This window comes from Epinephelus fuscoguttatus, linkage group LG14 (genome assembly GCF_011397635.1).
Source record: "Epinephelus fuscoguttatus linkage group LG14, E.fuscoguttatus.final_Chr_v1".
NCBI classification, from domain to species: Eukaryota; Metazoa; Chordata; class Actinopteri; order Perciformes; family Serranidae; genus Epinephelus; species Epinephelus fuscoguttatus.
The window spans coordinates 13,878,666-13,903,507 of NC_064765.1; the positions used below are offsets into that span (position 1 = coordinate 13,878,666).

At 41.7% G+C, this 24,842-nt stretch overlaps 2 protein-coding genes across 3 annotated transcripts in view; both read right to left on the minus strand.

Annotated features, from left to right (window-relative positions):
* gna11b (guanine nucleotide binding protein (G protein), alpha 11b (Gq class)) overlaps nt 1–18,444 on the minus strand; it is a 33,769-nt gene extending 15,325 nt beyond the window's left edge. The window contains exons 1-3 of one of the 2 annotated variants that reach the window (XM_049595867.1): nt 17,318–18,444; nt 3,023–3,207; nt 1,074–1,228 (exon numbers count right to left, since the gene is read on the minus strand). In XM_049595867.1, the coding sequence (XP_049451824.1) occupies nt 1,074–1,228; nt 3,023–3,207; nt 17,318–17,453 (476 nt within the window). In that variant the 5' untranslated portion in view covers nt 17,454–18,444. The remainder of the gene's footprint in view (nt 1–1,073; nt 1,229–3,022; nt 3,208–17,317) is intronic. The other variant, XM_049595866.1, reaches the window with a different exon arrangement.
* Nucleotides 18,445–18,646: 202 nt separating this feature from the next.
* LOC125900694 (putative nuclease HARBI1) lies at nt 18,647–24,350 on the minus strand. The gene is made up of 4 exons (XM_049595863.1): nt 24,060–24,350; nt 21,957–22,505; nt 21,701–21,861; nt 18,647–21,457 (listed from the first exon to the last, which is right to left on the minus strand). The coding sequence occupies exons 1-4, from the start codon at nt 24,222–24,224 to the stop codon at nt 21,025–21,027; spliced, it is 1,308 nt and encodes a 435-aa protein (XP_049451820.1). The 5' UTR covers nt 24,225–24,350; the 3' UTR covers nt 18,647–21,024.
* Between the last annotated feature and the right edge of the window lie 492 nt (nt 24,351–24,842).

Genomic DNA, 24,842 nt, shown 5'->3' on the forward strand with positions numbered 1-24,842 from the left:
ATAGGGATTGTTAAATTACGGAATAAGGCTGCTGAATGTTGAAATTTGACAGCTAAAACCACGTGTGGACAAAAGGCTATTTGCTGCCCTGCCCAGGATACAATTCAAAACTCACGTGATAATTATCCACACAGAAGATCCGCACACAAGCTGTCACTAACAACACATCCAAACACACCCTAGTTACTTTGAAAACTGTCGAGCTGATCTCTGGAGACAACCATCTCCATGCCACACCTTCAATTATAGGGCAAATACTATGTATATATTTATCATTTAGGGGCGACCCTGAAAAGTTGACTATTCGACAAGCCTGATTCAGAGCAAATCTCACACTCAAATTGTTGCAGTGGCGGGAAAATGAGGTTATGAAGCTAAGGATCACTCTATTCAGGTTTTACGGGGGTGCTGAGTGTCTGATTTTAGATACAACTGCTTTGTTTCTACCAATAACGCACACTTTATAGGCTAAATATCAACAACATAAGGCTACTGTTGAACATCTTGTGACAAAATGACAATTTAACTATCATCTGCATGCATGCACAACTTGTCACGTTAATTTAAGCACAGGCACACCTACGTCGTTCAAATCCTGGATGCTGATGTGGTTACCACAAACAAACACTCAAAGCTTTTCGACATAATCCGTCAGTGTACAAAGTTCAACAAGACACACACACTGTATAACAGGTTTGGGAACTTAGACATTGTTCTTTGTTATCAGACATCAATTAATTCTATTTACTGTTGTAACTTTGGATTTGCAAAAGGATTCTGATAAAAATCATATCAAATTCAGAATTTCTGTACAAAAAGCTCCCACTAATATCTACAAAAATAAAAGAATAGTCCAGGATCTTAAAGAATCAATAGTTACATTAACACTGATAAATCTGTATCACTTCCCAAACCAGAATGGCACACAAACACTCACAAAAATTACATAACTCACTCACACATTGTGTCACAGTCAAACAAATACCATTCTTAAATCCCAGACAGACATCACACCTGATGTCCACACACACAGAGACATAAACACACGCAGACAGAAAGACGGACAGACGTACTATTTAGTGGAGTCAGAGAGCTGGTACTCTCTGCGGCGGTCGTAGGCCTCCTGGATCCCAGGGTCGGCCCACAGGCTTTTGATAGCTGCAATGTAAGGGTAGTCGAACCCGTTGATCTTCTCGATGTCCACCTCCTTCACGAGCATCGCGTTAGACTGGAAAAACACAGGCAAGGGAGAAAAAAGGTTAGATTGAGATGAAGAATAATGAATGGGGAGGAGCAGTGAGAGACAACAGGGTGAACCGAACTAGAAAGTGCAAAAATAGCAACCAGATTTATCAAGTTTTTATTTAGCCCTGTTTGGTTCGGTTCAATCGAACTCAAGTTGGTTTGTGTCACGTGACACATTGTTTGGGTTAAACATGAGCATGTTACAGTCCTGGAGGATTATTAATGTGCACCTCCTCCTGTACTGCCTTAATATGCACATTCAGCACATCCAATGCATCAAAACATTGTTTTCTAGTTGGAGCTGCGCCTCGTTTTCAAACTGTATGGTTTGACTAAAATGAACAATGACAGCAATATAGTCCACGATGAGCAGCGCTAAAATCAACCTGCGTAGTTGTCCCTCCATTGTGACATTAGAAAGTGTCACATTTATCTTGCAAGTGTACTCTTCTTCAACGCTTTGTTTACTTCCTGGATTTTTCCCACATGGAAATTCTGACTAATCAAGAGCAGCATTCTCGCACAAGGCATTTGATCTGGTCCACTTGTAAATGCTGCCGTGAGAACACAAAACAACTCTAGGCAATTATGAAACTTTGTAGAGTTGACAGGAAGTAAACAGACAAGCAGTATGTTAAATGGGTATACTCACACAGCATAAAAAAGAGAATAATTGACATGTATGTACATAAAAATGATCCCCACATGATAGACAATGGACAAAGGTAATACGGTGCTTCCTTGTGTTTCCCCATTATAAATTGCCTTATATGTTATTGTGAACTGTTTTTACCCTACAGAAGTATTCCAGGTTTTCATAACTACGACCTTATACGTGGAACATAAATTGGACTTTTTACCCTAAAATTCAGAATGGTATTATTATCATTATTATTATATTATTACAACATAATTTTACATGCAACATTTTGTGGTTGTGTATGTGTTTTGGACTAATAGATTACAAACAACATGTGCTCTGCTCCTCTCACTTGGAATAACTTTTAAAAAGGGTTCAAACTGTGTGAATTGGTCTCTCCGCCTGACTTTAAAGCCCTCATAAATACAAGGATGAATGAATAAGTTAGGTCTTGTCATTGTGCGCAAGTGTTCTAATATTTCTATAAGTCACTGTATATCTTTTATATTTTTTAGTGTGTTGCTGTTTGGCTCTAACTAGTCTCTAAGAGACTGTGGATCTCAACAGGACTTACCTGGTTAAATATGGGTTAAATAAAATAAAATAAAATAGTGGAAAGCATCCTATGATTTTCTCTTGGAACATGACATCCGTTTGCTCTTTTTCATTCATAATGTAGACCAGTAATTCTCAGTACTGGTCCTTGTGAGGGAGCGCACTGGTGGATTTCTGTCCTACTGAGTAGCGGACTACATTCACCTTGCATCCCAGGTGTAAATCAGTCCTCAATTAGAGGTTGACAATAAAAGAGCAGCAGAGCTCTGAGGACTGGAACTGAGAACTACTGTAGCACACAATAATAGACTATAATTATGTGGTCGTATTGTGCCCACACCATGGGTAACTTTCAGTCATTTCTAATGTATTAAAAGCATGCCTAGGTACAAATACTCAAATATTATATCTGTAAACTGAAAGAGTTTGGTTGCGGCTTGTGTCCTGAGGCTTGATTAAAATATTGCCTATTTTTTATTGTGCATAGAGCCTTTGGTGTTTCACAAAATCTATCATCACCATGGCACACAATATGAACCTCTGGGAAGGGAACTCTGGACATTTCTGTGGGTGAGTCCTTACCCGATTCTGCTCAAATTTGTAGGGGATCTTAAGGGTCTCAGTGGCGCGGATCATGGCCTGCATGGACGTGAAGATGTTTTGGTAAACAAGCCGGATGAAGCCTCTCTTGTCTTCGTCTGAGTACCCAGCTCCATGGATGATCCTCATCTGCTTGATGAAGGTGCTCTTGCCGCTTTCTCCCGTACCTGAACAGGACAAGGGAGACACACAGTTAGAGACGGAGCGCAGCAAACTGACAGTGTGGACACAGTGAAGTGAGACGGCATGGCAGAGGCCCGCCTGTTATCACATCCAGAAACTGAGTCAGACAAAACCATCAAGAAACAGGAGACAAAAGGGTGTAATGTTGCATGTAAGCATCTGAAACCATTCCGTGAAGATGGGCAGTCTTGTTTCTGGCGAATAAACAATACACACGACATACAGTACAGCAACGCTACATTAATTCATCAAGGACACCAAGAGAATGGGAGGAGAGTAAGAGAAAGGTGTGGTAAGAGACCTAATGCTCCACAAAATGAAACTGAGTTCAGGCAAAACAGCCTAAGATAAATGACGTTCTTCATAAAACCACAGAATCAAGTCCCAGGCTACTTTCCACTTTTACCAATGCAGCCAGTGTTAGTTAAAATGTTTTCTTGAGGAGGTGAAGCTTAAATGATAAACAATTCAAATCAACATTTGGTACTGACATCAAACTGAAAATAGGCAAGTTTTTTGCTTTAACGTATCAATACTAAGTAAATGACTGCACAATGTAATGGCTATACAGAAATGACACCATCTGCATTTGGACTGGTTCCCTAAAGGCCTCGCTTCCACTATATAATCTGTCTGCCACTACGTACGATCTAGAGTGTGCCATATCATTTCGTTCACGGTAATACCGGTATAATTTTTATAATTTATAATTTTTTTTAAATTTTTGACATGAAAAATTAATACTATGATACTCTGAATGTTTTATGAACAGCCCTTGACTTCTCAGACACTTTTAGTGAGTTACCGCTCAGAGGGAACTCATTCAGTGGCTCATCTGGCAGCAGCACAGCGTCTCTCCCTCTCCTCTCTCTCACTGTGCGCATACGGGAGTCAGTGTCGCCAAGTGATTCCATCATAAACCTTTGGTAAGGTAAACCTACGTGACACTCGCAGCTCGACAAAAAACTACATATATGTGAATGTGTAATAGTTGTGGTATCATAACAGCCTGTCACAGGTTACAGCGTGATGATTAGAGGAGAAATGGTAGAGCATAAAGGTCCAGGTGGGAAAAATATATATATATTCCAGGGTACATTTCTTTTTATTTGGGGGCTGTTTAAATGTGTAATTTGTGGTAGATTTTATTTTGTTGAACTATCAATATTGTATACAGAATCTCTTTTTCAATGAATTTACAACATCGATTCAAAAATAATTAAACAAAATAATGACAGTGATGACTTCATCACCATGGTAGCATCAAGTGAGTGTGGTGCTATCCAGTATGCCAATATACAACAACTCATTTGACCAATAGCCGATCCTGATATCAATGTATCGACTATTTCCCTACCTAATTTCAGTGATCATCAAGTCTCTTCTATAACAGAATCAACATCATATTATGCATGCATGCTCTTATCATGATGGCCCACCAGCAGGTGGAGACATGAAATAGAATACTTTTCAGTGTATGTAATATTCATTTATTGTGCAACAAAAAAAGAGCAAGGTTGCGAAGTCTTATAGTTCATTTTTAAAGCTGATACTGGCCGATGCTGAGGACGTACCGATAATATCAGCATGTTGCCGGATTCTGATATTTAATTTTAAAGCCAATGTCTGCCGATACCAATCACATGCAAATAATATTGTGCATCCCTAATTACGATAAATGCTGGTTCAGCCAGTTTGAAAATCAAACCAGATTAAGCTTGCACACCGGATTGGCAAAACCAGAAAATGACCCAAGTCTGAGGGTAAACTGTCTGATTTATACCTCTCATAGACAGGACAGTTAGAGCTCACTGTTAGATGCTAGAGTTGGGCAACATCACATTATATACTGAGAGACAACAAAAATTTGTCATACAGATTTTACCACACTGTTTATATCTATGCCCTTAATATCTCTGGAGGTGTTAGACAGGGGTGTCAAACGTACAGCCCGCAGGCCAGAACCGGCCCACCAGAGGGTCTCATCCGGCCCTTCAGATGACTCAACAAAAGAGATGATTGTACCTACAATCTGCAAAATTCATCGTCCATCTGTGTTCTATCATAACATTCTTACAGACCGTTCTTTGATACTTCAAGTAATAAATTATCACTGTAAGTACCAACACCACATACTTCCTGAAGGGCGTGGGGGGGAGCTAGTGACAGATTTAGCAAAGTTAGCGGAGTTAGCGGAAGGATGTTCGGTTTTCAAACTAAGGTGTTATAAAATACATACAATGTTATGTAAATATGATTAATTGGATTATATTCAGAAGAAGTGTAAAATCGATTATCGGTGTTCCTTATAAATTAAAAAGTAAATATCACCAACTTGTAAGGAAAGTGTCTTTAGTCATTGATTTTTGGGCTGTCTCATTACTACGTGATGGTTAATGGTTTCACAGATCCGGCCCACTTGTCATTAAATTGGTCCGTGTGTGTGGCCCCCGAACTAAAATGAGTTTGACACCCTTGTGTTAGGCAACATAGCAAATCAATGACCGGGACTGTTTTATGGTACTGTTGGGATTTTTCTCTGTCTTTAAAACAGTGCGATAGTACCCAGACTTTCCAAGTGATTTGCTGACTTAACCAAAAACAGGAATTCCTTTCAGGTTATTTAATACAAACGAACAGTTTTTAAACTCGTTTTCTCAAACATTTACTCCATCACAATGTCCATCTTAAGTTACATATACTGTGATCAAAATTTATATATACTGCCCACTCCTATTAGGCGCTAGCACCCCGTCTCCTCCAGTTAGTGGACAACTCATTTTGAAACCTCATTTGTGCAAAGACAAAGATGCCAAGCCAAATGTGTGACCCAAGCCAAATGCTCCATGAAAGGCAAAAATGACCGCAAACTCTGATGCCAACTGAAGAGTTCCACTAACACGCTGCAGCCTTTTTGCATATCTGATGTTTAATTAGTGTTCAGTCATTTCTGTTAATTGATAAAAAGGCGATTCAGCAAAACCTGGTAAAAATTAGGCCAGGGATGGTCTGATACTTTCCTCAAAACTCGATTAATGCGGGATGCCCATCTAAGTCAGTTCTGCGTGTTATGAATTCCCTCTACTGAAATTCCAAGTTGATTAAATAAACCAGTTACGACTGCTGATATATCAAAGCTGCTTTGTCCGACGTCAAGATGTTATCACACAGTTTGGAGTCTTGAATGAATAAAACAATGTTTCCAGGAATAAGAGCAGGGACGAGGGGGGGGGGATACAAGCTAATTTAATGAACACGATTAAGACTACTTGCCCTACATTCAGGATCTAACGCTAAACTACCTCTGCCAAAAGGTGACAGCAGGGGTCGTTGTCAAAAGGCTGCATTCCTCCAGTGATCCTCCTCTGCCCTCCTGAGTCCATATCAGGCTGTAAGATCATCTGAACATTTCAAGTGGTGTCAGGTTTCCAGATTTACACATATGGTAAGGAGTCCAGGAAAAGGCGTTGGATTATGAGCCTTTAATGGATTTATTCTGCTTCTATTCACCACAACAGCCTTCATTTCAGTGGGAAAAATCACAATCTCTGCACTGAGTAAAACACACGTTTTTAAGCTTTTTCAAGACCGACAGCGATTGCCAAATCAACCCCCACTTGGCTGGGGGGTCTGTTGGGCCTAACCCACATTTCACACTAGCCCTCTATGTTCTACATGCCCAGAAACACCACCCTCAGGCCACAAAGGAAAAAAAAAAAAAAAGAAAAGCTGATGGCATTTCAGTCCTCAGTGAAATCAAAAGGGATCCAGCACATCCATAATATCTGCAAAACTGAAAGGGAAAGACGAGGAGGAAAAAACACACACATACACTCATCTCACCACCACCTACATTCAAGGTTTTTGAAGAGCAGCCATATTTCCGTTACCATGGCAACCCCTCCTCTGTCTCCCTCTCTTTTTCGTTCCTGTGTTTTTTTCCCTTCTTCTCTTTTTTTTTTTTTTTTTTAAACCCCTCCCATCCGCCCCTTCTCTCTCCTCTCTTTCGTAGCAGACAGTAAATATAACTGTGAGCCCCTCAGGCTTGCTCTGTGCTCTTCATCTTTTTGGTGTACCACAGAGAAGAAGGGCCTCGGCTCCACAGAGACTCTGAGGGGCGAGAGAAAAAAAAAAAAAAAGCTGGTCTGAGGTCAGTACCAGGGGGTTCCTAACACCACCGACTGTAAAAATGTTGGGAGAGATTGCAGCTTCTCCACTGATGCAGCAAGAAATGCCTTAATCTCAGATACAAAATGTGGGACCCAACACTGTGTCCATAAGGGGAAATGAACCTCCTCCATCTTCTCATCCAGCAAAATGCCCAATTTTGGAGAACAGAGACTAGATAGACTCACTAAAGAGATCTTTATCATGTCTCCCGGATGAATCAATGCTTTGCGGTGAGAGCTACAGACTGGCACAAGGTAGTCGGCCTAATAAAACCTGTGATTGTCTAGCTAACAAAAGGAGTCAAGCACAGAGAGCATATTCTTTGTATTGGGCTGCGGCAGTAATGTCCTGGTGGTGACTGCAGACTGCTTCAGCAAAGGAGCGAGGATCACTCTCCGGCTTGATGTCTGATTTATTTCTCGTGACCCCGTCACAAGATCTCCCTCTGCTGTGTTCTCTTAACTGTCGTGTCCCTCTTTCACCAGACAAACACACTACGAGCCTCTGTCTTCCCTTTTTCCTCCCCAGATTGTACCAGCACCAGCCACGGCCATTTACATGCCCTCGCCAGCTCTCCCCCCTGCCTCCTCCCCTCCTTTATAACCCCTCCTAACCTCCCTTAGGCTAGAAATATGCCTCTCCATACTCATCCCTCTCTGTCAAGAATTTTGGATATTCATAACTAGAATCCATCCATTCTTTTTTGGTAATGACCTAGAAAAAGGAGGTCACCTTTTAATAGCTCGCACACGACTTGGGTTTGATAACACTTTCTCTTCCAGGTAGCTGCGAGTCTGAGAGAGAGGAGAGCTTGCATTGTGCCCCAATGCAACAGTGCAAGGTACACTACACAGCCCACACACCAAAACTGGTGTTTCGTGGAGCTGATGTTTCTTGGAAAAGAGCGAGGTCTCAATCGGGGGGGTAACCCTACAACAGTGAGATCAAAAATTAAGACTTGCTCTGAGTAGCCAAATTAAAAAGTACAGTGTGTAAATAGTGACAGCTATCTGTCATGTAAAGACGCAAAACACTTCACCTGTATCCTCCGTTGCCAGGCTAGCTTTCATAAGCTTTTACATAACGCGACTGATCTGATGTCAGCGTGTGACACAACACCTGATGGACTTGACACACCGCTGTCTTAGTGCAGCAGCTTGGGTTGAGCCCAGGTTGTGTCTTTGCGTGTGTGCAGGGCCTGCTTTGTTTACACTATCGGCTCATATCCTATAATTTCTCTCACTGTGCTTCACATGCAGGCCACTGTGGGCCTCGTGCTCAAGCAGGGATCACCCCTGCTAGCTCCAGCTTCCCTCTGCGACGCCTGTCACAGCTTTCCATGAACAAGGTGGAGATTATCAGCATCGTGGCTAACCTGCATGCAAATATGAACATAAATATAATGGTCTGTTGGTATGAACACTGTTGGCTTATCTGGGTTTATGAACTGTCCTTTTATGCTGCGCTTCACAAGCCAATCTCAGCGGCGAGAGGAAATTTGCATAGATACAGCAGAGGTTTCAGTATTATCAAAACCTCAAAATTGGCATGAGCCAGATGTTAGCCTTTTTATCGACGCCCTGGAAAGACACTGAATGAATCAGGCAGTCACAAGGCTAACCAAAATGTAGCGTGGGTCTCAATCTTTCACTAAATTCATCTTGGAAACTGGCCTCTTTCTGGCGTACAAAGGAAAGGGATTGAGCCAAGGCAGCCTGGAGCTACACAACACACACCAGCTGCCTAACCAACTGTGGACACACACGGATCCTGTGGTCAACCTCAAGGCACGGATGTTACCTTCACTGCGATGGCCCATTTTCTTTCCTTTTTCCCTGCAATGACCTGGGCAATGCACACAGTACAGGACTCCAGCGAAACACACACAAGCATACAAAAGGAGGCAGAGGAAGAGGACTGTATCGCTCTCAGCTCTGCTGCAGCTTTCCAACATGTGCTGCTTGCTGTCAAGATCCGGGCACAACACTACGGCTTTGTGCTGATGTCTCTGCATCTGCTGAGTGCTTCATGTGCGTGGGTGTCGGAGCTGTAAATTGAATATACATGCTATAGCATGCACTGCACATTATACACACCCGCAAACTCATACACCTTCATTTAACCACCTTAGGACGGCTTTGTCTGTTCACCAGTGAGTGTGCGCTGAGTGCTGTTCTGGTCGAGTGGGTGTGGGTGAGCAAAAAAAAAAAAAAAAAAAAATCAAATACAGGCTTTACAAAAGATTTGGAGCAAGCAGCAGTATTTTAGTCTGCAACACACACTCGATGCTCAGCTGCTACGAACTAAAAACAGCCAAATCCTAGATGTTGACATTATTTCTTAAGCCATAGTACTTATTTTGGAGAATCTCATCATGGAGATTCTGTGAGATAACATCGCTCCATGTCCACACATGGGCAGAGCACGATTATGACACGTCTCTGATGCGTTGATTTAGATGTATCCAACACAAGAATTCAAAACCACATTGCAAGCTCCAAGAAAAAGACAAGTGTGGTCTGTCATTCCAGATCCAACTGGAAACTGAAATATGAAGTGACAGAAGTCGAAACGGTACGATCACAGAGACGTGTGGGCTTTACTGTACGCAGCAGCTGGTGGGAGTAAACAGGAATGAACATGCCACCCTGTCAGCACAGAGCGCGCTGAAGATACTGGCAGTGAACTAAGAGGCAGGCTATGTCCCCGTCCTGTCTGGGGACCGAGGTAGCAGCAGTATGTGGGACAGTCACCATCTAGCCTCATTCACCCCCATATCTCCAGAGAACCAGCCATGACCCCATTTAAGTACGTGTGTGTGTGTGTGTTCATGTGTGCGCTGGTGAGCCACCGTGTAACAGACACCATGTCGTAAAGAGAGACAAAGAGTGTGTGTGAGGCTGGCTGAGGTGAGCTTGACTGCCTGAACATTTACTGGAATGTTCTGTGATGGAGAGCGAACCGTGTGTGCTTACTTCACTGTGACTTCAATATTAATGAAGTGAGCGATGACTGTGACTTACAGTGAAATCGAGACATTTTAATGTTATACTTTAATCGTTCTTTATTATAAATAACTGAAACTGGCCACTTGTAACTGTACTGAGTGAGATGCTGCATCAAACCAACAAAACCTACTGCAATCAGGCTTTGTGAGATGATTCTCCAACACACTCTCACCCATAACAAAAACAAAGTATCACACAAAGTGCTGTTGTTGCAGTTATTCCAAGGCCTCACACACAATGCATGACATGCAGACTGTCATTTCTTTCCAAACGAATCTCAAACCTGCTCGTCACCATGACAATATGTTTACAGGCATCACAAACTTGAATTTAATATTTTTTAACGGCCTTTTCAAGATAAGTTTATTAAAGGATTGCAGGTAAGTATCCTGTATGCTACACCACCAATGAAGGACCAATGAAATCTTCTCAGTGGAGAAATTGATACACAAGCTATGACTACAAGAAGCACGACTAGAAAGAAATTTGTTAAAATGGACTCTATACAAGAGTCAAGACGACACTGTACTGGAACAATAATTCATACATACACTAATCCTTAAGGCTGTAAAAATGTGTATTTACCCGAGCAGTTTTTGTTTCATTAGCTCTTATTATTTTTCACTTATTTCATTATTTTATTATGCTGTTGTAACTGACATGTCAATGCCACAAAAATTGTTTTAATAAAAATTTAAGTGGGAAACAAAAAAGGATCCCATATGTCTCGTGCATGGGCAAGCTTTCTGTAGGAATATGGTTATTAAAGTGAGTCAGGTTAATTTAATAGCCTACATTTTACACTTGCAATCAGGTAAGTGTGTGTATAAAGTAAAAGGTGGGGACATGCATGATTAGTTGCTAAAACATTGCCACACTCACTAAAGTCGCCACCAAAAATACGAGATAGTTAAATATGGTTGCCCCAATGAAAATGTAATTTCAAAATGTAATGATCGGGCACGTTTCCTAAAGATTTATTTTCCAAAAGACTTTTTTTTTTAATGAATGTTATTTGTCAAATTTTATTTTGTGTGTTGTTGTCATGTTTTGTAGGATAATGTGCAATGTTCACAGTGCACCGTGCAAAGTGTCACATTATTTTGCAAGCATACAAAATATAACCAACTAACTAATCCCATTTTTCAATGACTAATATAAATATAATAATATAATGTAAATTACTCTTATCATTTACACAATATGTTTTCAGACAGTGTTTAATCTTACAGAATTGTGCTCAATTTTGACTGTTATCTGAGTGTTTTCTTACGTTTAGACTAGTCTAAGTTTAAACATAAGGGAAATCAGTCGTTAGGAGTATCCATAGTAAAAAGACTATTGGGTTCAGTAGCAGGTTGAATGATTTGTAAAATCAGAAATGTGGACTTTCACAAAGAAGAGCTCAAATAATTTTGACAAAAAAAAAATTAGAAATGGATACATGAAATTAAATAAAATGTTTGTTGTAATAAGTAGCTCACAGATTCAAATTTATGACTATTTAATGACTTAAAATGTCTTAAATTTATTTTATAATACTAGGCCTTGAAAGTCATTAAGGGCCTAATATTATAAAATTAAATTTAGGACATTTTAAGACTTTAAAAATCTGCAGACACCCTGTGTTGAAGCAAAATCAATCCGCAAAAATGTATTTTCCAATAATTACAATTTTCTTTTCAACAGAATTTTTAAAAAGAAAAAAAAAACTTTTAGTTTCTCCAAAGTTACATGAAAGACAATCTTTGGGGTGCACTAAAAGCCTAAGGGTTTAAGGCGCTAACCATGAACTGAAAAGTCCCATTGGAGTCTGGCTGGAGACCTTTATTGCATGCCACTCCCCATGTCTTTCTTCCTTTATGTTTTGTCCCTTCTGTGCTGTTTACTTAATCATAAAAGGCATTCAAAAAATTACAAAAATAAAGAAAATCTCAATTAAAAAAGGACCTATATTGGCCTCAACTAGTGTAGTGCTGAACCTTCCTGTTGCCAGAGGTACTTGGCCTTTAAGATACTCAGAGAACTGGACAAGCTTTGCTTTTGATAAATGTTTTTTTTTGCTGTTGTAATATTTGTAGTTGTATCAATATGTCTGCATTCCTGCAAACAATGAGATAAAATCTAGCATTTTTACCTGAGAGAACAGATCACTTCCCTCACATTAAAGTCATAGAAGCATCTTAGTCAGTGACGACAGAACATTTCCATTCACAGCAACGCTGCAGCCACATTCACCACCACATGTGCACAGAAAAATACAATGTTGTTGTCTAAGTGTTTCTCTGAGGCAATGCAGAAGGACTTACAATTACAGATGCATTTCTTTCAAAGAGATTTTGGTCTATTTTCCATAAAACTACACTAAGAATAAGTGACATTAGATGTACTAGAGGCTGGACCAATATATTGGCTGATGTTAGCTTGTTATAGATAGATCAGTATTGGTGTATATCAGTTAATATGTTACAAGAAACTGCAGTGCAGCATCAAAAATGCTTCTATGAGCTGATGTTTAATGCCAATGTGTTGTTATCAGATTTTCTTAACTCTGAAATACTGCAAAGACCTGTCTCATAGTGATCTCCATATTAAAAAGTGCAGGATCTGACCATGATAAAGAGGATTTCAGTAATAACTGGCCATCCGCATAGCTCCACATTCACTGGCATTAAAAGTACCGTATCACACACACACACTGAGACACACACACACACAACCACTGAGGAGTAGAGCTAGAAGATCCCTATTGCCATATATGATCAAAATAAGACGGCTTGGCAAGAGAAGGAAGGTCAGCAATAAACATCTGAGCCTAACCCCTGATCCTCTTCCTGGTTCAATCAGTCTGTTCCTCTAAAGGGTGTCTTAACCTGGTAACAAGACGTACTGCTGAGACAGGGAGGATCAACAAGAACAACTCAATCAATGCGGACTTGGCACAAGACTGTACGTTAAACCTCCGCCTGGGATGGTGTGCTACCGAGCCATCCACAATGATTTTGGCTGTTGAGCCAACTTTTGCCCCAGTCAGACCCTTTTCTTAAATACTGTGCTTGACAAATTCTCCGATGACCAAAAGTGCCTTCCTGACGTCATTCTAGGGATTTTTTTACCGATCGCCAGACATTCTCTTCCTCGTATTTCATGTGAAACCCACATTTTCGCAAAATGCCAACTGGTACACTGACAGCCTGACTAGGAGCTTACACTTTGCCTCGGTCAGCACTTTAGGAAACCCTAAAGCGCTTGCCCTTCCATCTCACTTTACTGACCGTTCGCTCGCTCCAGCAGTTCATTTACCCGATGCAGCAAAGGCCACAGCTCCTGGTCCACTGTGTTTTGACCAAGTAGAGGCAAACCACTGGTCTGTGGAGCAGGAAGCTGTCGGTATGGCCTGATATGGCCTCAGTCACAGGCAGCCAGACTGTGGGCACTGCTGCAGCCCTGGCAGAGTTGTTATTTTCTGACCAAGTGGCTATGCATGATGTTGTTAGAGCTTTTACCTGCAAACTAAGCATTCAGCCTCACTGTAATTTCATGCCAGAACCAAACCTCATAACTGCTTTCAAGACATGGCTGTTTTGGCAATGAGTCCCGACCATTAAGTAAACCCTGCCAGGAAGGCAGAGCAACACTGAAGGAGGATGGACCTGAACTGGTGTGAGAAATAAACACTTTCTTGGGGGAACAAGACAACCTATCAATCCAGGGCTGAAACATTTAGGAGATTAACGGATTAGTCGGCCATTCTACAACTATTTTGATAAAGAGAGTAATCATCAAAGTCATTTTCAAGCAAAAATGCCAAACACTTTGTGGTGATGAAAACTCAAGTGTGAGAATTTGCTACTTTCTCTGTTTTACATTTCTGTAAAAAAAAAAAAAAAAAGTCTTCCTTTTTGTTTTGGACAGGCAAAACAAGCAATTTGAAGACATTACATTGAGCTTCAGGAAATTTTCATTTCTAAATATATTCTGCTTCTAATGTAATGCAACTTACTACATAGGTACATCCCCAAGATCCGCTTTTGGGCATTGAAGCTTCAGATAGAAATATCCGCAATTAATCGAAGCTTCAGGGGTATAATATGACAATTAACCTTTTGTTAGCATGCAGGTTGCAGTAGCATTAGCCGTAATAGCTAGACTTTGCAAGCTGACTAAGCTGTTTCAGTTTTGAAATGATGTGCCAAGCTGGTTGTAGATCTGTGATATGCCAGTTTCTTTTAGCATACCTGGAACTTGACTTTTTGGGGGTCATTGTTGCAAATTTTGAAACTATTCCAGACACTTGACTTCTTTTGACATCATGCTAGCGTATCTGCAAGCTTGTCACGGATGGTCCAAGTGTCATAGTCACAAAAGTACACCTCTCACTGAGTTCAAATGTCCTCATCTGAAAATGGCTACCATTAATTGTTGAAGCATGGTGAATAATGTTGGATTATTTTTCTTAATTCATGGGCTATTTGGGATTTTTTTAAGGGTAATGGTACAGAAAAACAGAGCATTTGAATACTGATTTGGACATCGTTTACCATGGCAATGATCAAAACTTCAAAGCAATCAGGTCAGCCCCATTACTAAGATTTATTTTAATAATCAGTAGTAAAAAATTGTTCCATTGTTTTTGTTCAAAAATACCCCATCTAAAATCATATAAAACGTAGAAATGCTGTAACTCGTCTCACTGGACAACTTGGAACTAGACGCTAATGGCCTTTGTGCTTAATAAATAATTTAAATGATAATTTAGATTATTAGAATTTTTGCCAAATCCTTTCATCTTGATCAGCAAATTTTCTCAACCCTACATAAATCATTCAAAGATAAATCCAGACACGCAACATAAGATATGAGCTGAATTATAATACCTTAAAAAGAAATCAGAATTACATGCCTCCACAAAATATCTTCACTACAGCTAAAGCTACAGCAGCCTTAAGTTGTACATTATGTACAAAAACTGCCAATACTCGGCCAGAAGGAGCGGCTGGGCACATTGCATTGGGTCCAGCTGAAATGTACAACCTATCTCCCGTACATACACTGAACTGCACGGCAGCTGATGACTGAACAACTCCCACAACATTCAACTGAGATGGATAAACGTCCAGTACTCAATACGCAGCTCTAATCGCCTTCCCTCTCCTTTAAAAAATACACTTGATGGAACGCAGTGGTTAAATGTTTAGAGACAGAAACAAATGTCTTCTTCCTCCAGTGAGGTGTGGAGAGGCAGGCGGCTCGCTGAGGGCCGTGGGCCTGAGAATAATGCCAGGGGATAATAGGAGTCAGTGACATCTCAAAGTCTCAGCAGCGGATGTGTTTAACCAAGCCTATTAAGACCTAGACTAATCCTGCCTTACACGTCCTTATCCAGGCGTCCACTGACAGCCTTAACTCACACAGGATGGGCCACTTACACCATGACTGATTGCAGTTCTTGCTTGCTTTCTGCCTTTCACACACTAACACTTAGATGAGTGTTTTGTTAATGTTTACTGTCAAAATCAGTGATAATATGGACAAACTAAAATGTCAGAGGCAGTTATGTTTGAGTGTAAATGATCACTTAAATTTCTAAATATCCTGCAATCACTGTTAACCCAACCCTTTATTGATCATCGGGGAGGAAAAATAGGATCGCAGCACACAAGCAAACCATCGCAAAACTGTGACACAAAAACAAACGCCCCTTTTTATCCGCTCACTTTAGCCACCAGGTAGAAAAAGAGCGCAAGAGCGATTAAAATGTATGACACAGAATAGAATATGTCCCATCAACGGTATGGCTCTAGTGTGGCCTACTTATCCGAGCTGAGGTATTCAGCAGGGAAATGAAAGGAGACACACATGTCAAATAACCAGGGCTGCTTTTGGTGGGCGAGAAATGGGAGCAAACGTTTTGAAACTAAGGATGCAACCTAGATAATTCTAATTGTCCTAAAAATGGGTGGACACTTGCTTTTTTTTCTGAGGAGCTTTCACATGTATCTGTTGTTTTTTTAGTATGGCTTGCAGGGTCACATGCACAAGCAGTTAGAAAGTTACCCTGTTGGAAGATGCTTGCACACAAAATGCATGTTCCTGAAAGCGCCACAAGCACGCTTGTGATGAACCACAGCCTAATGTTCCTTTTTGTATCCACAGAACTATGAATCAATGCAGCACAGAGCAACTTATTCAACAGCAGCTCCCACCTGCCCACACACCAGCTATAAAAATAGCTAACCTACTCAGCTAGACTCCAGGATGAGGGGGCAAAACCCTCAGTATCCTTGTCCTATGGAAGGGTAGATTTTTGACACTGGGTGCAGATTAAAAATCAACTGCAATTGATAAATGAATGAAAGTGCAGCAAGCATTTCTAGCTCAGGCACCTGAAGCCTCATCCAGTTGTGCAAATGTTATGCAACCCGGTGAAGGCAACAGTGTCCACAGCTAGCAATCCTGCTTCTTGGATTATCAAATGACCAAAGAGGCAGCTTTGATGCTGACCGACTGATTAGCTACAGGGCTAGTCAATGATGTCAAACTGGCCCTCTGACAAGCATGTGGTAGCCTGCAAACTGTGACACCTTGGTAACTCCGTAGCCAAATGAGCTGCTGTGTGCACACCAATACACTGCGTTAGGGTATAGACAGCACGGGTGGCTAGCTGTGGCTATGTTGCAGATATGCACCTGAAGCAGCCAGCTAACTAATTCCCCTCAGCAAGCTCCAAGACAAGCCACGCATTTCGGAAATCCTGCCATAACGTTACTCATAGTGAACCCAGGCTCCCAGCTAGCAGCCTTAACGAGTAGCATATTTGCTAGCATCGCCAAGAAGGCCCAAGAACGTTAGTTTTCCATACATACACCGAAACAAGACATGACAACAGACATTTGAGGATTAGCATGCCACATACCGAGGAGAAGTAATTTCAGCTCTCTCCTGGAGTCTCGCTTATCTCGGCGGAGTTGTTTGTCAATTTCTGCATTGATTCGTTTCGACTCCTTCGCCTCTTCGCTCAGGCAGCAAGCCATCATGGACTCCAGAGTCATCCCCTCTGGTTTTGGCAGCCCGGTTAAGACGGGACCCGACACACGGTTTCAGCTTCTCCCCGAATTCCCCGGCCCTCGCGTCGATCTCGGGCGAGATGAGGCGGGTCTGTCGGGCTGGAGAGGATGGATGGACCGGGACTGGGGGAGGGGAGACTAGCTAGGGGCCTCGTTGTCAAGTTGTCCCCCCAGCCGAGAGCGACTGCGACTTCACCCGGGTGATCTCGGCAAATCACGGGAGATTCGGACAGGGGGGAGGAGGGAGTCAAGAGACGTTGGTGGCGGGGCCTCCCCGAGATGCTCTGCCTTAAAACAGCTAATGTCAAAAATGACTGCAACCGCCGCAGATTAGCCACTTAACACCTGGTTTATATCATTAACCCCCTCTTGTCACCTGGTGCTCCGAGTCTAGCTTGTCTTTTTCTGTCCAATTCTGTCCTCACAATCCGCCAAAAGTGGTTCAAAACTGCAGTGTCGCGACATCCAAACCCGTAACAGTTGATTTCTGTGCAGTCTCACCAACGTTAGCTAGCTAACTGACGCTAGGGGAAAAAAGTAGTAGTCCGTAGCTAGTAAGCTAATAACCGTTATTGCACTATCTACGCCGCAGCGATGCGTCCCGTTTTCTAACTAACTACATTAGCTAACGTTGGCTAACTCACACGTAACGGCTACGGTAGCAGCCTTGCTAGCCCGCTAGCTCACTTAACAACGCCTCGGCTAATGTTGTGTCAACCCGCAGTGATTGAAACAGCGAGTTGGTTGAAGGAATTTGTCCGCCTAGCTAGCGATAGCAGGGCAGCACCCCATCACATCCTGACTCATTTTGACGGTAAAACACAAGGCGACTACCGCAGCCCTGGAAAAAGAGGGGGGTAAAATGCGTGCCGGACCGCTGGCTTTAGCCTGAAATGTATGCGCTGCAAACAGCTGGCTTTCGGGTAGCTCGTCGCTGGAACAAGGTCGGCACACACACCAGTCTGATGCCAAGCGAGGAGGAGGAGATACTGTGGTGTTGAGTGACAGACGGAGGGCTGCATGAAAAAGGTTAGTGACAGACCAATTGAATGGACGAGGCGGGTCCTACGCGGCGGTGAGCGCACAAGTTGTCTCGTTGAGAAGATGCAAAACCCATGCATGAATAAAGGATGCCTTATTTTCAGATTTTACAGGCAATGCATGTGAGATCATAACTAAATCAAGTCCGTGCTGCACACTCCTCTGCACTGCTGGGAAAAAAAATCTATCAAACTGTGGTGCAACAGCTCATCATCAAAGACAGAAGGCATTTCAATTAAGTACATAATCCCCATCAATTCATCAATAACCTGCAGCACAATGCAAGCATCAGCTCAGGCACATTATTAGTGATGACTGTGGTGGCTGTATGCTGTGGTAGCAGGGACATCTTGTGGCCCCAGTGTTGAGTTGCATGTACTCATTCATTAAGTGCAAACTGGTTACCAGGAATGAAGCAAACATCATTTTGTACATTTTTCTACAACTGTTTACAAACAGACTCAAAGACAGGATTAAACCATATGCACCAAACTCACACAAGCTCTTTATGCAGTGATGCACTACATAAAAATGTACAAAACAAAATAAATGAGCCCAGTAAATAGAAAAAGTCTATGACATTGCAAACAGCTACTCCAGGCTGTGATGCTTATGACACAATAGAAAACAACTGTTTGATTTTCTGACAAGTTTGTTGGTCTTTGATCCTTACCACTGTGGATGGATTACTGAACGCACCTACTGGGCACAAGCAAAGGGACCCAAAGTGTCAGGGGCCCCCTCTGGCCGTCACCTGCAAGATGTCACTCGAAGTGACACGAACTGACCAGGAAGAGACTCAAAACTAATACAAAGAAACCTAAAATGACTACAAAAAGACCAGAAAAAAACCACAAACGACTACAAAGAGACATAAAGAGACTCACGACTACTACGAAAAAGGGAAAAACAACCTTATAGAGGCACAGAATAATGTAAAGCAACTACAAAGAGATGCAAAACAACCAAAAAGAGACACAAAGCATCTACAAAGAGATGCAAGATGACTACTAAAAGGGGTAAAACAACCACAAAGACACATACAATGACAAAAAGCAACCACAAAGCAAGACAAAACCGCTGCAAGGATACACACAGAGACTCATGACAGCAAACAAAAAAGGGCAAAAACAACTATAAGGAGATGTAAAATAATGTAAAGCAACTACAAGGAGATGCTAAAGGACCAAAAAAGACACAAACAACTACAAAGAGATGCAATATGACTACAAAAAGGGGCGAAACAACCACAAACACATAATGAATGAACAACTTCTATGAGATGCAACACAGCTGCAAAGAGACACAAAGAGGCTCATGACAACTACAAAACAGGGAAAAACAACCATAAAGAGACATAAAATAACATAAAGCAACTACAGAGAGATGCAAAATGACCATACAGAGACACAAAACTACTATGAAGAGATGAAATATGACTACAAAAAGGGGCAAAACAACCACAAACACACACAAAATGTATAAAAACATACACAAAAAGACCAGAAAGAGACAAAAAACAAGTAAAAAGAGATGCAAAATAGCTGCAAATAGACACAAAGAGACTCACAATGACTATGAAAGGGGAAAACAACCATAAAGAGACATAAAATAACATGAAGCAACTACAGAGAGAGATGCAAAATAACAAAGTAGAGACACAAAACAGCTACAAACAGATGAAATACACCCACAAAAAGGGGCAAGAGAGACACAAAATTATTTCAAAGTCACAAAAAGACCAAAAAGAGACAAAAACAACTACAAAGAGATGCAAAACCGCTGCAAAGAGACACAAAGACACTCAAGACAACTACAAAAAGGAGCTAAACAACCACAGAGACACATAAAGATGCACAGTAATTACAAAGAGACGCAAAACGACCAAAAGGAGACACAAAACAACTACAAAGAGATGCAATACAACTACTTTAAGGGGCAAAACAACCACAAAGAGACACAAAATGTCCGCAAAGGGATACAAAACCTCAAGGAGATGCATAATTTCTACAAAGAACCGCAAAACAACAACAAAAAAGAGACTCAACAACTATAAAGTATGTGTGTCTTGTTCCTGTGCAGGCGAGGTGCTGGGGGCCTTCAGCATGTCTGTGCCCAAAGGTCTGTCTCGTAATCGGCCCATGCTACTGCTTGTGGGGCAGAACATGTAAAGATGGTCGGATGGTGTCACATGGTAAAAACATGTTCCTGCCTAAATCAAAAGTATGTTTCCTATGGTGGATGCATCATGATTTACGGACATCTCAGACTTGATTTGATGTCTAAATTTTCAGGTTTAGCTTATTTTCAGTCAGTCTTTGCTTTACTTTGTCCATCTCTGGGTCATTTAAGGTTCAACCATCATTTGAGATCTATGCTAACATCTGAATGCTTTCACAGTCCTTTAAGTATGCATAAAAATACATGTTCAAAACCACTCAACAAGCACCATGTGGCTAAAAAATATACTGTAACAGTACACGTTTAAGGGGATTAGTCTTTACATGTAGCATTTTTAATTGTTCTGCTCGTCAAAGTAGTTACAGAAGAGCTGTCGGACCTCCTCGGCATGACTTTGGTCAGTGCTGGTCGAGGTGAGCTGCTTGTGGCTGGGCTGAGGGCTCTCTGCCTCCGACACCTCCTGCTGCCACTCCTCCTTGAAGGCGTCCCCGTGGGACTCGCACATGTTGTGCAGAATGCAGCACGCCAGAATCATGGTGGGCACCACGTCCAGTCCGCAGTCGTTCCTCTTGCTCAGACACTGCCAGCGAGCCCTCAGCCTCAGCAGCGCCTCCTCAGACACACGCAGAGCTCTGGTGAGTCGCCGATTGAAGAGCCGCTGTGGCTCCGTCAGCGCCGTGTGGCTGATCCTCCTACCCTTTTCCTCAGGATAGGCCTTCATCAGCCAGCTCTGGAGAGGGTAGCACGCCTCCCCCAGCAGCACATACCTAGACACAACAGACGGACTCAGCATTGTTCAGTTTCAGCTTTTATTCAGCTCAAAGAGGAGGAGGTTGGAGAGCTGCCAGCTGTAAATATGCAAACATGTTTGAGTGGAGTGTGGCAGCATTAACTGGCCTGAGGTTCACTTAGGAGGCAAGATAGAAGTGTGCGTACAGTATCCTTATATGTCTGAAAATATGGCCGCTTAGATCCTGATTCAACAGTTATGCTGTTGACTTTAATTTTACCTGAGTGGTTTTCCCATGAAGTCAGATGGCGTGGCAGGCGACAGTCCACCCTCTGCAGCTGTGGCCCACAGCGATGAGTTCTGGAAGATATCAGCTGGGTCTGTCCCGCCTGGGAAACTGGCACATACATCCCAGAATTGTCCCCGTGCACTGACAGCCACCTCAAAGCCACCAAAGAGACAGACAGAGGTAAGGAGTCAACATCTGATAGCAAGTGAGCGTGTACTTTCATCAGTGTAAAGGGCGCCCTCTCTACCTGAGACAGCACTGACAGCCAGCCAGCTGGGTTGGCATAGTCCGACGCGTTGTTTGATGGGGTGATGATAGCTGTGTGGAGGGTTGCTATGGCAGCAACACAGTGAGGGAAGCCCCAGTTGGACAGGAAAAGCTGGGCTGAATCCTCCAGCTCCTGCTCACTGGGGGACCGCAGGTAGATGGAGCTGAGGAGCGCCACGATGGCATGACACATGTCCCTAACACACCTGCACACGGTGGACTTCCCCACGCCAAACAGGGTGCTGATGGTGCGGTATTCGATGTTGGATGCCAGCCGCCACAGAGCCACTGCTACACGTTTCTCCACCGGCAGCGCCAGGCGGAAGCTGGTGTCCTGGCGAGCCAGACGGGGCCTCAGCTTGTCACAGAGGTAGAAGAACGTCTCCCGGCTCATGCGGAACTTATCCAGCCAATCAGACGGCTGGAACTCTGTCATCACCACCCGCTCCCACCAGTCAGTGCTTTGAGTGGTGGTCCAGGGACGAGTGCGGATGCGGACGTTGGAGCGGATCCCTCCTGCTATCATCATCTGATGAGAAGAGGTTAATGATAAAATAAATTCCCACTGACAGTAAAGATGGTTCTCCTTAAGGTTTCCTTAAAATGTTCACTTAAGTATTTATGGTTTTATCTTTGTCTCATACTTAAGGAATCCCTTGAAGGTTGCACAAAAGACCTTACGTTAAGATTTTCCTTAAAGATCTAATTAATGTTTCCTCAAAATAAAATCTGTTGCAAAAAACATTCTTAAGTCTTCTCCTTAAGGTTTCCTTAAAATGTTCACTTAAGTATTTTTGGTTTTATCTTTGTCTTTGAATTATACTTAAAAAGTCCCTAGACCGTTGCACAATCGACCTTAACTTAAGATTTTCCTTAAAATCCTAATTAAGGTTCTGTCCAAATGAAATCTGTTGCACAAAACACCCTGAAGTCTTCTCCTTCAGGTTTCCTTAAAATGTTCACTTAAGTATTTATAGTTTTATCTTTGTCTTATACTTAAGGAATCTCTAGACTGTTGCACAAAAGATCTTATGATAAGATTTTCCTTAAAGATCTAATTAAGGTTTCCTCAAAATAAAATCTGTTGCAAAAAACATTCTGAAGTCTTCTCCTTAAGGTTTCCTTAAAATGTTCAATCAAGTATTTATGGTTTTATTTTTGTCTTTGAATTATACTTAAGGAATCCCTTAACCATTGCACAAACACCTTTGCAACCAAACCCAGGTTTAAAAAAAACAAAAAACAAACAAACAAACAAAAAAAAAAACCTTAAGGTACCCCTGACTCTATCTTAACTCCAACATGACTGAGCTCATGGTGATAAATGAAAAAAAAACTAACACAGAAATTAAGCCTTTAGTGTCATAATTAAGGAGAAAATTAAGGTGTTTTGTGCAACCAGTCCCAGGTTTTTATATTTGCTGCTCAACCTAAAGCAGAAGCTATTTGATGAACAGGGTTTGAAAATGTGTATTCTTTGTTTGTACCCGTAAAGTTCCAAAAAGAATTTAAAGAATAATAATAATAAAGACTTACTTTACGTTCATTCACTGATTTCATCCCACATGTCATGCTCTTACAAAAGTTGTTAAAAACCCATTGATTTTAAGGCTTTATTGAGACTATAATTAATTTTAAACTGTCGGTGCAGTAGAAGTGTTTAAAGGGATTTATGTGCTTTTGTAATTTCCAGAGATTACCATGCTTTTTACCTTAAATGGAAGAATGTTTGGTTTATTCATAAGAAATTCAAGGAAAATTTCTACCCAATAAATTTTATGATACTTGAAGCTAAATTATGTATCCTAAATGTAAATACACTAAGAATATTTTGTTCTTAACTTTATTCCAAAAGGTATGCACACCACTTTCAGTGGCTTCAAAAGTGTGTTAAAATGTTGTCCCAATTTTTGGCAGCTTCTAGTTTACTGAAATAAATAAATCTCAAAAATATAGTGTTTAATTACAGGAAGTGTTCTGGGTTAATGTGACAAAGTGTACATTAGCATTTAGCCTATGGGCCTATATGATATATGAGTGGTTATACTGGGGTATACAATGAGCCCCAGAGGGCGGCACTGACCATGAGCATCCTCCTCTGTCTCTGGAAGAAATACTGCCGATGTCTGATGCGTCTCTGGATCTCATTGCGCCTCTGGATGTTGGCGTTGCTGATGTCTCTCCTGCGCTTCAGGAGCATGTAAGTCATCAGGAACATGAAGGAGCACAGCTGCTCCTCTTCCTCCATTTTGACAGCTTCAGCCGGGAGGCAGCACGCGAGGCTTTCAGCTGTAATGTGTACCAGGAGGTTCAGGTGTTGTTACAGGTAACAGTCCTGTCATTTCAACACAGGCTGTGACAAACTGGTTTACTACTTCCGCTGTCTTCCTGTTTGGACTGAGAACCAGAGAGGTGCTGCCATCTAGTGGGTGAACGCGAGTACTGGTTTGCTATTATAAATTGAGGGGTTTTCACTTTGTTTAAATGCAAAAGTTCATATTCAGAGGTACAAACAGAGAAATAGACCAAAAAAAGAATAAGTATACGTTATTTGTTGCCATAATATAATATTTCACTAACATAATGGTAACTTGGTAAGCTGTTTTTTGTTCTTAACATTGGATAAGATGGTGCTATGTTGTTTAAATTAATTAATAATACCAGGAGGCAGTTTCTTATTTCTATCAGATCCACTGGACACTTTAGGAATCAAACGGGCATGGGTAGACAAACTGAATACAGCACTAACAGATGAAGTCTGGGATGAACATTTAAGGAATATACACAACTGTTCAGTCAATGTAGCATGTAGAATGTAACTTAGTCTCATACAGTTCAAAACTTAACATAGTCTCTGTTATTCCAG